The 15584-nt window shown below is 36.3% G+C and overlaps 3 protein-coding genes across 4 annotated transcripts; 2 read left to right on the top strand and 1 right to left on the bottom strand.

Annotated features, from left to right (window-relative positions):
- Positions 1-6887: 6887 nt before the first annotated feature.
- On the bottom strand, positions 6888-8730 carry LOC103455085 (large ribosomal subunit protein eL33w). Its single transcript, XM_008394678.4, has 5 exons — positions 8593-8730; positions 8444-8479; positions 8095-8323; positions 7954-8005; positions 6888-7111 (listed from the first exon to the last, which is right to left on the bottom strand). The coding sequence occupies exons 1-4, from the start codon at positions 8622-8624 to the stop codon at positions 7964-7966; spliced, it is 339 nt and encodes a 112-aa protein (XP_008392900.1). The 5' UTR covers positions 8625-8730; the 3' UTR covers positions 6888-7111; positions 7954-7963.
- Positions 8731-10546: 1816 nt separating this feature from the next.
- On the top strand, positions 10547-11799 carry LOC103455168 (O-fucosyltransferase 28-like). The gene is made up of 5 exons (XM_070824881.1): positions 10547-10693; positions 10793-10881; positions 10964-11096; positions 11177-11406; positions 11496-11799. Exons 1-5 carry the CDS (start codon positions 10682-10684, stop codon positions 11581-11583), a joined length of 552 nt encoding a protein of 183 aa, XP_070680982.1. The 5' UTR covers positions 10547-10681; the 3' UTR covers positions 11584-11799.
- A 1356-nt stretch (positions 11800-13155) lies between these two features.
- Positions 13156-15479, top strand: LOC103455083 (uncharacterized). Of its 2 annotated transcripts, none has more exons than XM_008394675.4 (3): positions 13156-13296; positions 14239-14487; positions 15189-15479. In XM_008394675.4, the coding sequence occupies exon 2, from the start codon at positions 14243-14245 to the stop codon at positions 14474-14476; it is 234 nt and encodes a 77-aa protein (XP_008392897.1). In that variant the 5' UTR covers positions 13156-13296; positions 14239-14242; the 3' UTR covers positions 14477-14487; positions 15189-15479. The 2 variants fall into 2 exon arrangements, with proteins under 2 accessions (XP_008392897.1, XP_028961753.1); XM_029105920.2 differs by having other exon boundaries at positions 13174-13282.
- The last annotated feature ends 105 nt before the right edge of the window (positions 15480-15584 follow it).

Here is a 15584-nt window from a genome sequence, read left to right as displayed (position 1 = left end):
TACATTTATCACTTGAATAAATGATGTGTACCTTCATTCCTTCTTTTTTGTATTTTGATTTTTAATAGGTTTACATTGCTTCAGTGGAATGCATGTACCAAAATAGCAAACCCCATTTGTGTACAATTAGAATTTGAGCGTACAACTGAGATAAATACTCGTCTTTATGCTTAACACAAAAGATTATCGTTGTTAATTATGTATATTATTGACAAATTATCAACAATATACCATTAGTTTTATCAACACACTTCGTCAGCTAACGAAGAGTGAAAGTCATTTACAAAGTATAACTTGTGTTTAAATGGAAGGGATTGTTATGTATGATAAAAAGAGGCCATATTTGACTAATATGACGTGTTTAAGAATTTAATCATAGTTAAAGCATCACGCACAACGCAAGTGGTCCTTTAGAGCAACTCTACCTCATTGGGGTAGGCCGACACAAAGCCTAAAAAACAGCCCAGCCTGCCTAAAAAATGCTCCAGCCGATCCAAATAGGCTGACACCCAGCCCAAGCTAGCTTATAAGCCAACCCAAAACATGTTGGGCTATGTGACGTCACATGCCACTCCTGTTTTTTTTTTTTTTTTTGTGTCAGGCGCATGGGAAACACACACGAGTGGCCGCGCGTTCCTAACAGGAAAAATAGGGCGGGGCCCGCCTATGCAGAACCAACATAGGGGAGCATCGAGATGCCATGTGGCTCGTTCTAGGCCATTGGATTTCCAACGACTAGTTTTATGGACCGTTGGATGTCCAACAGTTAAAAAAATTTGAAAATCAAATCTAACGGCTAATGACGTGGCGCGTTCTGGGCCGTCCAATCTCGATATCAACGGTCCATAATTTTCACCCAAAAATGGGTCAGAATGATGACCGTTGGCCATGTGTCCACATTTGGGCTGTTGGATTTTAATCTTTTTCAAATCCAACGGTCCAGATTAATAAACTTAATAAAAATTATTAAAAATTGTTTAAAAATACAGAAAAAAATTAAAAAAAAAGTTTATTATTATTTTTTCTATAAATACCTAATCATCATCTTCCACCTTGCACTACATTTCAATATTTTCAACACTTTCAACCAAAACTTTCATATATTGTTTTGTAGGAAAAAAAATGGCAACGTGGAAGCTCATCAAAGATGTTACGTTGTGTCAATGCTATATTCAAATTACTCATGGCCCGATTATGGGTAATGAGATGGAGTTGCGAGAAATGTGGAGTATAATTACTACAATGTTTTGCGATAGACTTGGAAAAGACACAAGAAGTAGTCAAGGTCTTCAAGGTCGTTAGAAAAATTCAACAACTCACTTACTTGTTGGAAAAACACACTCTCTCATGCTTCCACTAATTTGAGTAGTGGGAGAAGTTTAGCGGATCATGTGACAATATTTTTATTTATTTATATGTATTCTACATGCATCAATATTTTAATTTATTTATTTGTGTTACACTCGCATTTTATAGTATTGTCTTATCGCATGTTTTATAGACACTACAAGCACAAGCATTCTACAATGCAAAGAACAACAACAAATCATTCACAAAATGGGAATGTTGGGAAGTTGTCAAAGATTGTCCTAGATACAAACTTGCGCCAATGGGTCCAGAAGTTGTCATGCACGGCATCCTTCTACACAGTTCGCCAGAAGCAGACCCGACCGAATAGGAAGATGACACATTTGAAGAGCGGGAAGGGATGCCTAAAGAAATTCCAGAGACCCAACCGACTCGTCGGTCTCTAAGGCCTCAAGGTAAAAAGGTAGCAAAGAAAAAAAAGGAGTTCTTCCAAGAATGACTACACAAAATATATGGATGAACTTGCTCGCTAAGGTGAACTGAACATGGCACATGAAACGGCTAGAGATGATGCAAAAGCTGTGACTATGGAAGCAATCTTAGCAGCTACTGAGAGACATGATGCGGCTGATAAGAGACAAAGAGAAATACTTAATCAAGAAAGTCAAATGCTTAGAAAAGAAAGGATGGCTCAAGCAGATCGTGACACTATGAACAAGCCTCTAGTAGGAATGTCTCCGAATTCTAAATATTTTTGGACATCGGAAAAAAGAAACGTGATGCGAATGAGGCGTGCAAGAGACGAGGAAACAAGCCGAGGGGTTCTAGCTACACAAATCCTAGCAATGAAGATCCTAGCACCACATATCCTAGCTCCTCAGACTTTGTATAATTTCTTATTTATTTCTAGTACTTTATTTAATTTTGTCTTTGTTTTTAGTACTTTATGTAATTTCTTATTTATTTTTAGTTCTTTATGTAATTTCTTATTTATTTGTAGTGCTTTATGTAGATTCTTATTTATTTGTAGTACTTTATTTAAACACACCAAATAAAATTACATATACTCACCAAATAAAATAAGAACTTTATTCTTCCACCACAAGCTCCTTTTAATTTTCTTCACCTTGTTGCAACCCCCACTGGTGCTCAATCAAGTCACTTTGATGGGATAAGTGCATGTATGGTCGTTGCATTGCAGTGTACCAATCAATGATTAATTGATTGTAACGTCCATTTCGTTCCAATGGCTTTGTGTTGCACCGGATCTTCGGTGCAGTCATGAGCATAATAGATACATGTTCTGGAGTTGCTCGTCGTGTCCGACTCGTATTCATTAATGGCATCATAATCATACTCATTTTCCACAATCATGTTGTGGAGAATGATACACATCAATATGATGGATCGAAGAGACTCGACATCAAATATTTTGGCAGCAACTCTGACAATCACCCAACTAGCTTGTAGGATACTAAAACAACGCTCCACATCCTTCCTACACCCATCTTGACATTTGGCAAATTGTTTTTCTTTTTCACTTTGTGGATGTTGTTTTGACAAACGTTGTCCACTTTGGGTAAATGTCATCTGCTAGGTAGTATGCTCCTTCGTATTTATGGCCATTGACCCAATATGTGACTCTCGGTGCTTTTCCTTGCAGCACCTCGTCGAACATTGGAGATGGAGTAAGGACATTGAGGTCATTTTGAGCTCATGGAACACCAAAAAAAACATGCCAAATCCATGTATCAAATGAAGCCATCGCTTCCAAAATGATATTTTTGGCTCATTTTCTGTCACCATAAGCTCGTTGCCACACACTTGGACAGTTTTTCCAGGTCCAGTGCATGCAATCGATGTTTCCAATCATGTCAGGAAAGCCTCGCATCTCACCCTTTTTCAGAAGCCTTCACATGTCCATTGGCTGGGTTTTCGGAGGTACTCATTGGTGTAGAGTGCTTTGATTGTAGAACAAAATTGCATCATGGACTCCAAAACAGTTGATTTTCCCATCCTCGCTATCTCATCCACTTAATCTGAGATGCTCCATATGCAAGCATCTGCAAGGCATCAATAATTTTTTGCTTTGAAAGAAGACCTAGAACATGAAAAACATCTTTTTTTTTGCACAAAGTATGGATCATGGTTGCAAATAGCAATCATGATTTTGTCAAACAAACTTGGTTGCATTCTAAAACAACGTCTAAAAATATGATCAGGGAATAAACTGTTGGGGATAAAATAATCTTCCAAGAGATCTTTACCTCGTCTTTCCCTCTTTCTATCCAAGTTTGTGGCACGTCTGGGTTTGGATATATGACCCACAACTTCCATGACACGACGGGAATGTGAGGCCCTCTGCCTTCTATGTTCATCATCCTCATCCTCTTCCATTGCGAAAGCCTCATCTCCACCTTATTTGAGATTGAACAATTCTTGTTGTTGTGCCAACAATTTTTTCTATTGCTCATCGATTTTATACAATCTCCTTGAAGAAGACATTGTAAGAACTCAAAGATTTAAAAACGATGAAGAAGGATTTTGAGCTAAAAAAGAAGGATTGAGTTTGGTGTATGAATTAGGATGGATGTAGGGTTTATATGGACAAAAAAAAAGGATGAGGTTCTGGACAATGCCACGTGGCATTACGTGATTGGTTGAAAATCGTATCGAAATCTTAGCTAAACTATTGTAAACAGATAGTGACAAGTGGCACGTCGGGATTGGTTAAAAAATTTATTAGAAATCTATTCACAAAATAATACGTTCGGATAATAACACGTGGCGTGACAAGATTGGTTGAAAATCTGATCGAAATCTTGGCTAAATTATTGTAAACAGATAATGACATGTGGGCGTTATGATTGATTGAAAATCTCATCGGAAATCTATCCACAAAATAATACGTTTGGATAATGACACGTGGTATGAGAAGATTGGTTAAAAATCCTATCATAAATTAAAACTATTTTTTTTAAATTTTATAAAAAAATTAATAATATTTAAATGGGCTGGGTGTCAACGCATTTTTTTAGGGTGGAGATGCATTTGTGCCAACGCATTTTTTAAGGATGAAAATACATTTCGCCAATTACCGTTCACTGGGGTCAATAACTATTCATTTGAGTGGATTAAATGGGCTAGATGCTAGCATATTTTTAGGAATGGACTTCGTCAGCTAACAAAGAGTGAAAGTCATTTACAAAGTATAACTTTTGTTTAAATCGAAGGGATTGTTATGTATGATGAAAAGATGCCATATTTGACTAATATGACATGTATAGAAATTTAATCACAGTCAAAGCATCACACACAACGCAAGTGACCATTTACTACAGTGGTAATAAGGTGTTGGGTCCTTGCATAATAATATGGATTCGAATCCCGTCGATAGCTAATCTAACATCTAATTTAACAAAATCTATAGTTCAACAAAAAACAAGCATCGCACACAACATATGCCAAAAGTTTATATAGAAAGGGAATTAGATAAATAGTTGAAACAATATACCGTAAACATAAAAGATATGTAAAAACTTGAATCGAATGGAAAAGTTAAGTATATGCAGTTTTTCTTGTCTACCTCTTTTTAACTAGTCTTGACTCTTAATATTTGTTTTTGCTTAAGTAAATTTTGTTTTGGTCTATTAAGCGAATTAAGTATTAGCTGCCTATCTTAATAAAAGCAAGAAGAGGTTAAGGAAGAGAATACCATAAATTTAAGCCATGTGAAAGTGCTGGAAAGACGGGTCTTATGGAGGGACAAAGCATTAAAAATCCGCCGCACGATCCAAAACCAGACACAAGTGATGCCAAGCTCAATTCAAAAGAGCGTTTTATCTTCGCAGCTCAAATATTTGCGTCTGAATCTTTCTCCATCAATATGCAAGAAATAAAAATTTGAACTAATAAAATATTGTCACATCATTTCTTGAAATCGATAGAGAAGAATAAACAAGGTCAAAAGTTTAAAGAGATGATCATCGTCGGATTCTTTTTGTGCTAAAAAATTATTCAATCACATTCGTTCATTATACATTATTCAATCAATTTTCGTCAGTTATTGTTTATATTCAATTTTAAATAAAAAATTTATAATAATATTTTGTTGTACGATATATAATAAACGAATATAATTTAAAAATCTTCAGAATCATCAGAATTCAGCGACGCCCCATTCAAGAGTTTAAATTAGATGTGGTTAGTCGTATTGGGATTGTGGGGGCCATTTCACTGAAAAACTGAGCAGGATTTTGGTGGCTTACCGAACTTTGAAATTTACTGTGCCCTAGCCTCTAGGCCTGCAGTTCATGTGGTAAACCATCTACCGAATGGAGGCAGATTGCCTCCCTACCGAATTGCCATTTGGTCTCAGCCTGCCCACTTCACATTCTTCCAAGAAAAATGGGATTAGCGTGTACCCAAATTATATGTTTTAGTCAAACTCAGTCATCAATCCACCCTTTTTGTCTGCTGACTTCGTCGAAGCCACGAGAACTTATGTCTAACCTATGGGGCCAACTAATTCAATTTTTCTTGGAGAACTTGTAGAATTAACTACACATATTTGATTGTTGAATAAAATTTGACAGTTATGTGAGCCAACTAATGCTTGTAAATATTGAAGTCTATTCAAATATGTACCTACACTTAGGGGCTATTTGTTGGGTTAAATAGGATTGAACCTTAGGGATGAGATTGGATTGGCAGAGATTTGTTAAGTTTTGTAAGACATGATTTGTAACACATTCATCCAGCTCATATTGTGACATAACAAACAATGAATTGGACTCAAGTTTATTTTAATTGGCCACGAACTATCACAACCATCCCATCAAACAGGCTCGACTGTCTATAGATACCTTAATCGCAACTTATTAGCATGTCAAAATCGTGAATACGTATGAGAGAGGGTAGTTTGATGGGTAACTTAAGACATGGATCACAAGCTAAAAAGTGAATGTGAAGACTTAAACCTTACAATTTGGATCATGTGGGTTGTGAATGTGAGAAGCATAATTCATGCATGTCCGTATCTTGTATTTTAAAACAACTTTTACATCACATGCCACTTACTTACAAACGAAAGCAAAGCAAATCTACACTTTTGACGTTTCGCATCCGCGAATGCCATGTTCACAACAGTTGGTTTGTAACTACAAAACCGAGGCAAATATAACCTCCATAGCAGGTTAAATCGCCACAACTTTTTTGCCTTTCCTTTCAAGGCGGACTTTTATCCTTCGAAAGTTTTTTTCATGAGAAAACTAATAAAAATAATTTGAAAACTTAGAATTTTAACGATAATGACAAAATAAAAAATAAAATGATTAGTACCAAAATTGACTTTTTAGTGTAAAAATATAATTTTTTGTTAAAATAAACAGTACCCGAAGCTTTTCATTAAAGTTCCATTTTTTCATTCGTTTGAGTAAATACGCACAAATAGAACAGATGGGATCTGACGACTCCCACCGGTACTGAAACAAACAAAACAACCAGAAAAAGCATATCAAAATTTCAACAAGAGCGACCAAAAACGAAGACTAGCTCACAACCAGTCTATAGACAAAGAATCATTTGTTACCTTTAACTTTAATATACCGATAAATATTCTTAACAGATGTAATTTGAGAAAAATAGCCAACAGGACTTCATTCAAAAGTAATTAGTAAAGCAGTATTAAACAATGTTCTACCATCCGAACAAACAAAACTGACTCGGCTTAAAACAAATACATCTAACTTCGCTCATAAAAACGTGAAAGGTCGGATCTCTATCATCTAGAAGTCCAGAGCAACTGCAAGGAAGAAATGGGCAAGAGATTAGAACCAGGGAAAGAAGAATATACTATAGAAGTAATAAGAACTGCAAAATAAATAAAAAATAGCTGAGCATAAATAGTCATATGAAGATCGATGTGAAATGCATCATGACCATGAGACGTTAAATCATTGAGCATTATGAACTTCAAAATGGAGCTAGACACAAAAAGGCGATGTACGTATTACTGCCAACTAAGCTTCTCAGACAGCCTCTAAAATTACAAACATTGAGCATTATGCAGTACCCTGCATAATTCTGATTACAAGGCAAAACTTTCATCGTGGACAAGAAATTGTGCAATCCCTATATAAGCTCATATGAGAATTTTATCCCATAGAGACAAGAAATACAGGATCATAAAAAAACATGACGTGAAAAGGCCCAACGGAAGAAACCCAAAAGATAACTGTAAGTTTAGAATCAACATTGCAATGCAACCAATCAAATCAGAATCAACTGAAATAACATACAAAGGGCGTACTTCCTGGGCCATGTAAAAATGAAGGTACCATGGCCGGAAATACATAAATAACAATTAAAACAGCCATTGAACAAAACTGTAAATCTATATTAACAATGCACTCACTACAGTACACCACGCAAGCTCATTAAACACGCCTGATTGTCTAACAAAAGTAAAAGGCACATGCAGAAGTTGCAATCGAATCACATTGTACAAGAAAAATCCACAACAAAAGATCACAACAAACTGAAACTTTTAAAGATAAAAATACATGTCATGAGCAACAAACACATACTCCATATGAATAACAGTGAAGCCAGACAATTAAGTAAAGAGAGCTCAAAAACATGTACCTTAAAAGGATTAGATATTGCTGGGGTACATGAACACCCTCACACGAGCACCCTGCAAAGAAACACCAACGAGCTCAATAAAAAACCGATTACAACAAAAAGCAAAATAGCATACGTTTAGCACACAATAAAACACAATACCATGGACTTGGGGGGCAAGTTGGAAGTGAACTTAGCACGAACGACGCCACTGTTACCATGAGGTCTGGAAACCTTGCCCCAAATGCAGCGGTAGTGGCTGCCATTGGTCTTCACCTTGGCCTTGTAAATGTAGGCCAACCGCTTCCCGGCATACCACGCCACCTCCTCTTTGGTGTTCACTCCCTCGATCTGAATCAGAGAGGTGTTCGGGTACTGGTTCGACTTAGACCTAACCCAATAACAATCAGAAACTCAAAACCCTAGCCTCCATTTAGCTCAAAACACCAAAAAAATGAACGAAAAAAAAAAATCCCCATTTCATATATTTTATCAGTAGAAGATTAATTACCTCTTGTATCCGAGAACGGTGGCCCTGACGTAGAGTCTGATGTATGAGAAATTACAGTGAGCAAAAGATTAGAAATCTGAAAACATGTAATCGCATTAACATTTTCAAAAATTAGGGTTTTGGGTTTGGGAAGAAATTGATCAGCTTACCTAATTCGCTCTCCTTGGCGTCCCTTTACCATTTTTGCGATTGGGGGTTTGTGTGCGTACAGCGAACAACCACAGAAGCCTGCGAAGAAGAAGCACTAAACCCTAATTTGGTTGGGGGAGAAGATTATCGTATTTATATAAATGGGTTTGAAGTTGTATGCGGGCCTAGTATAAATTATCAGAAGGCCCAAATCTAAAAGCCCTCTAACTTGTTGCTTGAGATTTGCCTTAATTTATGTTCATTTTTTTTGGAAGAGATATTTCTTTAACTTTTGCTCTTTAGCTTTTACTAATACTACAGTCTAGTAGTATTCATCTTTATATATATTTGAAAGGTTATTACGTGTGGCAGATTCAAAATCTAATTATGATTGGTTTATTATGTACCTCTCAGTATCATTGCATATATACAAAATTAAAAAGAGAGTTGTATGTGAGTGAACCATAGTTGATCACAATCAAGGATCTTCTTAGGTTTATGTTGACTGTTAAGTCTAGTATTCCTGTACAAAAGAAATCATTGGTGGCTACTGCTGCATTTTCATTATCCATTGCAAAACCTACAACCGGAGTAGCCTCCTCCTCATATTCAAAAGTGTCACAACTTCCTTTCCTAATTCCAATCACGCAAAAAAAAAGGGTCGGAAAAAAATAGAAATTTAGCATTGTCACATAAGCTTTCAAATTAATATTGGACATTTATATTTTGATATCTCCATTAGAGATGCTATTAGGGGTTGTTGGATATTCTTCTTGGATTCAATTTTAATTTAGCTACATTTATCATTTTTTAAAAACAAAATATAAGATTATGCCTTTAATCTCTTAATGTTTTGGTTTGCTTGTACAAAATGTGTGGTGCATCGCAAGCTTTTTTTTTTATTTATATCCTAGTCTCTTGCCACATGCTTACGCACGTGACAATTGACATTTATATGTAAAATTAAAAAAGTTATTTTATGTTAAACAAATGATTTAGGAAATTAAGTATATTTATTTATATATTTTTTATAAAAAAAATATTCAAAAAGAAAATTGAAGTCCATAAACCATTTTGATATTTATTTTCTAAAGTTATAAATTTAATGTGTTGAATTACTCACGCTTTCTAAATTAATTGTAATTTTTGGAATTCTTGAGGGACCATTTGTGGTATCTTTTTTTTTTTTTTTTTTTAATTTTAGAGTGCTCCCTTTATATATTGAGAAGATATTATTTAGTTTTACATTACCAACACGAATTAAAAATTAAAAATATATATCACAAACACAGAGCTTCCTCTGCCTTATAATTCGCTCCCACTTATATACCAACGGAATTAAAAATTTAAAAAAAAAAAAGCAATTAATCAAACATGGCCGGTATTTCCTCCCCTCAATCCAATCCCACCTCCTATTTCCTTCTCCTTCTTTACATTACTCTGCCTCCCTAATGTTTTTCCTCTGTTTCTCTCTTCCTATGTCAAAATCCACTAATGATCGCAACTCGTGCGCCAAGTCGAGGCGGCGACATTTCGACGGAGGAGCAACCGAACCATTCTGTCAAGCCCTACGACGCTAACGCTCACGCCGTGTTTATTCACCGCAGGGTGCGAAAGTTGTCTGAATTCTCAAGTTGGTGGTGGTGCAGATGGACTTCAATGGTTTTGATGGGTTTGGCCTTTCTGTCAATGCTGGCCAAGTTTGCCTTGCTAAACATGTTTCCAGAGTTAAGGGTGATAGAGAAAATAGGTTTGATTCGGCCTTTGCTGCTCGAAAAATTCAGGTCAGATTGTTATTTTTACTGCATTATATAATAAAATTGCAGGATTTATTCTCTCGCACCTGAAATTGTGATCCCATCTTGTATTTGATTTCTGCTAGTCAGACTCTTGATATTTGGACGCCACCAGAGAGTTATAATTACTACTAATGCATAAATCGAGCGAAGAAGGAACTTCGTACGTCCAGAAAGTTTTCTTCTCCAACAAGTTGCTAAGCATTACCATGAATGTATAATTTTGATCAAGTTACAAGTTTGGTTTCTTGTAGTGAACGAAACAACCACAAACGGCTATCTCTTAGTTCGTTCCAATGGCGGATTGAACCAAATGAAGCTCGGGGTATGCAACTAATTGAGCTAAGCTTCTATGTTTTTGGATTTGCCAATTGAGTGTATAGTTATTTTTGTTAGGGCTTCTTATGAACAATTGAAATTGTAGATAACTGATATGGTAGCAATAGCAAAACTTATGAATGCCACTCTTGTCCTCCCTTCTTTGGATCACAGATCCTTTTGGACCAACTCAAGGTTAGCGCCGTATTAACTTATTGAGTATTTCATTTTGTAACATCCCTCTTTCTCTTTTAAATTTGACCCTTTTTTTTCTCAGTGACTTTAAAGACATTTTCGATTGGAAGAACTTCATGGAAGTTTTGAGAGACGATATCATGATTGTAAAGTCTCTCCCACTGGAGTTTGCAGACGTGAAGCCTTGCCTTAAGAATCCGGTGTCTTGGTCAAAGGTACGATCAACATTGTTAGTACCCTTTTCGACAAATTCAATGGGATTTGAATCTAACAATGTGTAACAATTTGGGACCAGTCCAGTTACTATAGACTACAGATGGTAACATTGTTGAAGAAGCACAAGGTTGTCAAATTTACCCTCACAAATTCTAGACTTGCTAATAATGTTGGTAGCTCGATCCAGAGGCTCCGCTGCCGCGCCCTTTATAAGGCACTGAAATTCGCAACTGAAATCGAAGAGCTTGGGATGAATTTGGTTGACAGATTAAAGAACAATGGTAGCAAATACATTGCTCTACATCTAAGGTTTGTCTAATGAATTTTAAAAAATTTGATGTTTAACATATTCTTGCTGTCCAAGTAAGGTTTCTAATCAGAATGTTATAATTGCTCAGATATGAAAAGGACATGTTTTCTTTCAAAGGCTGCAGTCACAATCTCACCATACACGAAGATAAAGAAATCAAAGGGAAAAGAGGGTAGACACCGCATTGGAAAAACAAAAAGATCAATGGCATGGAGCAGAGACTATTAGGGCGATGCCCTATGACCCCAAGAGAGGTTACTCTTTTCCTTGAGGCAATAGGGTTTCCTTCGGATACGAAAATTTACATAGTTTCCGGTGAGATGTATGGGCAAGACGGGCTAACATCATTGCAAGCTAAGTATCCGAATCTATTTTTCCACTCAAATTTAGCATATGAAGATGAGTTACAACCTTACAAGGACAAGCTCAATCAGCTTGTTGCTTTGGACTATATTATAGCAGTTGAGAGTGATGTTTTCATCTACTCATATGAGGGAAACATGGCTTAAGCAGTCAAAGGCCATCGAATATTTAACGGGTTTAGAAAAACAATCAACCCTGACAAGTAAGCATGATTCTTTGCCGAATATTCTAAATTAACTCGAGCTCTATCTAACGCGAAAAACTTACCTGTCACATGTTACATACCCCCTCCAACTTCTCTCTCATCATATGGTGATGCGATGATAGAGAAAGAGAAGGAGGGGTATGTAACATGTTGTATTGGGAGTTTTGTATCTCACACATTGGATGTTACTTTGCCTTGCAAACAAAGAATTGTGAGATTGATTGACAAGTTGGACGAGGGGGCGATATCTTGGAAAACATTCTCGTTAAGGGTTAAGAGGTTACACGAAAATCGGATCGGAGCACCGTACCCCAGAGTGCCAAGAAGTTTGCCTAGACTGGAGGAGAACTTTTATGCAAATCCATATCCAGGTTGCATTTGTGAAAAGCCCAAAGAGCCAGCTTCATCACTAGCAAGGAGAAATATGTTAAAACGATTAGGGTTTTGAGAGTGGCTTTTAGCTGTAAATATTCATTCAAAATACATTTTTCTTTAGTTAATGTACATACAAAGTGTATCATGTTTGAAGACAATTGATTTTTTTTTAATTAATTTTTTTTAAAGGGGACAACTGGTGGCAAGCCACGATTATCCACCCCTTTTAGGAGCCTTGAAGACTCATAGAGGCATTTCAGTCTCCTTCTGGCCATAAGTTTGGCTTCCACACCAATAGTAGGTTTCAAACCCGAGACCTCTAGTTTTTAGTATTAAGGAAGAATTGTATGTTACACCCTTTGTCCAATTATTGTACGTTACACCTTGAGCAGTTCTGATTATAAACCTAGAATAGGCGATTTTTACACTCTCGTATTTTCCGTTTGCAGTTTTACTAGTTTCCTCTTCTTTGATTTTCATTTTATTCATTAAATCACCAAATCACAAAAATAAGTGCGAGAATTGCAACATTGGAAATGAGAGTTCAAAATCGGCACCATAATCTTTTATTAGAAGACAATATTCTTAGTTACCGTAAATTTTGAGATATTCAAACTTGGATGTGTAGGATGAACACAATTCAATTAGCGAACTGTCTTACATCCCTAAAACTTTACACACGGAAAACAAACGAAATGACAAATTACTACGGGGCCCACTATGATCTGGGCCCAAACATGGTGATCCAGCAAGAAGGCTCAACTAGCCCGAGATTAAATTAAACTTGCAACAAAATAATAAAATAAAATAAAAAAATTAAAGAAAAAGAGAAAAATGAAGGGCACTTTCCACTTTGTTCCTGGAGGCTTGGTTGTTGGAAGCCTTTCGCTTTAAGCCTTTCTCCACCTCCAATACCCTCTCTCTGAGATCAGGTACCCGCATTGAGGTTAGTAACAAGGGTTTTCAATCTTCTTCGTTAATCATTGAAATTAGCACTTGGGTTTTTTGATCAATTTCATCCTTTCGTGTTTTCCAAAGCTGGGGTTATTCTTGGAACTACTGATTCCATTGAAGCTTCCTGTTCCTGGGTTTAAGTTTATAAGTTTACAGCTTAAATCGCACATGGGTATTCTTTATTTTCACCTTTTATGCCTATATTTACATGTGTTTTGAGGTTTTACCTCACTATTTATGAGAGGATTCGATTTGCCAGGTTGCTTTTTTTTCTTTTTCTTTTTTTTGATGGGGGTTAAGGATTCTTTGGTTTTGCATATCCATTTCTGGAAGGGACGTGTTTGGTATTTTGGGGTTGTTTTACTTTGAGAAATTGTGTATAATTCTCTTTAGTTGCTGGTGTTGCTGCGTTAGAATGCCACAACTTTTCATTTTCTGCAAATGGGATTTGTTTTGTGGGTGATTAGGCTGGTTATTGGACCTTAAACTAGTTTTCACCTTAGGAACGAATATCAGTAGTGTAACCGATAACTGATTGATCTAAGATCTGGTTAGTGTCAGTGCAAAATAACCGATAACCGATTGATCTAAGTCCCAATCATTTCAAGAATTTCATGTATAGTTTAGGACACTCAGAAACCACATATTTAGTGCTCTGCTGATGCGTGATTCGCCTACACGATCTAGAACTAATGTCTTGGGGGTTGCATTGAAACAAATCACCCCAGGATACTGTCCTGCCTGTTTGTGCTGAAACCAGTTACCCAAAAGTGCAAATGAATGCGTCTTTGAGATTATGGCAACTTCATTATAAATGCGGAATTAATTTTTCAGAGAACATTCTTTTGAATTCGGGCGCAGTGGAGTTGCTGAACTGTTTTCCATTCTATCACTTACATATTAGCTCACATGACATGAATTCTTCACTTTTCAGATAAATGGGTTTGGGGACGCTACTTGAAGGCTTTCTGCTTCTTGCGAATGCATTAGCAATATTAAATGAAGACCGTTTCCTTGTGCCTAGGGGATGGAGCCTCTCAGAATTCTCAGTGGGCAGGACAAAATCAGTGAAGGGACAGATTATAGGTCTCATTTACGCAACACAGTACTTGAGAGTTCCTCTCGTACTACTCAATACTGTCTGCATCGTTCTAAAATTGATATCTGGATGATGCCAAATGAGGTAAGATATAGATCTATGCCTAAGGGATAATATCTTTTTTTTCTTGTTTGAGTTTGTTTGTGAAATATTGTAAGATAATTACGGAGTTCCTACCTTGTTCTTTTGTTTTCTTCTTCTGTTTTTCCTTGTATCACTTTGTCCAAACAAACTTACTCTTGAGCTTTCACTCTGGTTTGACTGCTCTCTATAGGAGAGTTGCTTCATTTAATTTTTGTTTTGGTGTGCTACATCTCCTTTGCATCTATGAGTGAAGGGTGGAGCTGTTTGATTTGCCCGATCTACTTCACTTGGTGTTTTGGGATCGTGGCGGTGATTAGATGATACGATTAGACCCATAGGCATCGTACTCCCCGTCCCAATATATGATGAGTTTTTTGTTCTCACACGAGGTTTAATTGTTTTATTGATCTTTGTTATCTTGCGGTTCTCGATGAGCTCGGACGAGTGCTTGATGTCTACTTATTGCTTTGCGATTGTTGATGCTTTATTGTAATTAATCTATATCTAGTTTGCCGAGTTCTTCATGATATGTATAAATAATGTCTATTTTTTCAATTAAAAAAAAAAGTTTAGTAGCGAAGTAATTTAACGTTGAGACCTGAGCTTGACTCGATTCTTTTATGTGCTTGATATAGAAACTGCTAATGTTCATGGTTTCATCCATTCTGAAACTTTTTTTTGCTGATTTTGGACGGTTTCAGGTTAATTGATCCGAAGATTCATCGAATTGATATCGGGAATCTGCAAAATCGACTCTCGTTTCTTGGAGGGTTGAAGTATTAGGTTGATGGATATTGTTTCAACATTGTATTTTGAAATAGTTCATGTTCCTTGTTGTTCAGAATCTATTTGATTTTAGATAGTAATTGTTTGCCAACATATCCGTTGTGCGCATTTTAAGGTCACTCAGGATCGCTCTCTGCCGTTGTGCGTATGATACTGGAAACATATATTTATTAATGCCAAATTGCACTAAAATTTCCTATTGTTTACTCAATCTTTCACTTCCGTCCCCATAATATTTTTTGTTACATTTTTGTTCATATAAATTTCGTTTTGTTTTTGTTTTAGTCACATCTATCAGCTAGTTGATTTCC

This window comes from Malus domestica, chromosome 07 (genome assembly GCF_042453785.1).
Source record: "Malus domestica chromosome 07, GDT2T_hap1".
NCBI classification, from domain to species: domain Eukaryota; kingdom Viridiplantae; phylum Streptophyta; class Magnoliopsida; order Rosales; family Rosaceae; genus Malus; species Malus domestica.
This window is presented reverse-complemented; position numbering and strand designations above follow the sequence as displayed.

What these genes read in the sequence shown, in the direction of transcription:
- LOC103455085 (XM_008394678.4), bottom strand. Translation starts at nt 8,624, where the DNA reads ATGGTAAAGGGACGCCAAGGAGAGCGAATTAG. An exon ending in CGCCAAGGAGAGCGAATTAG is followed by an intron (nt 8,480 to 8,592) that starts GTAAGCTGATCA and finishes CTCATACATCAG; the next exon opens with ACTCTACGTCAGGGCCACCG. An exon ending in ACCGTTCTCGGATACAAGAG is followed by an intron (nt 8,324 to 8,443) that starts GTAATTAATCTT and finishes TTATTGGGTTAG; the next exon opens with GTCTAAGTCGAACCAGTACC.
- LOC103455168 (XM_070824881.1), top strand. An exon ending in ATCCGGTGTCTTGGTCAAAG is followed by an intron (nt 11,097 to 11,176) that starts GTACGATCAACA and finishes ATTTGGGACCAG; the next exon opens with TCCAGTTACTATAGACTACA. An exon ending in TACATTGCTCTACATCTAAG is followed by an intron (nt 11,407 to 11,495) that starts GTTTGTCTAATG and finishes ATAATTGCTCAG; the next exon opens with ATATGAAAAGGACATGTTTT.
- LOC103455083 (XM_008394675.4), top strand. Translation starts at nt 14,243, where the DNA reads ATGGGTTTGGGGACGCTACTTGAAGGCTTTCTGCTTCTTGCGAATGCA.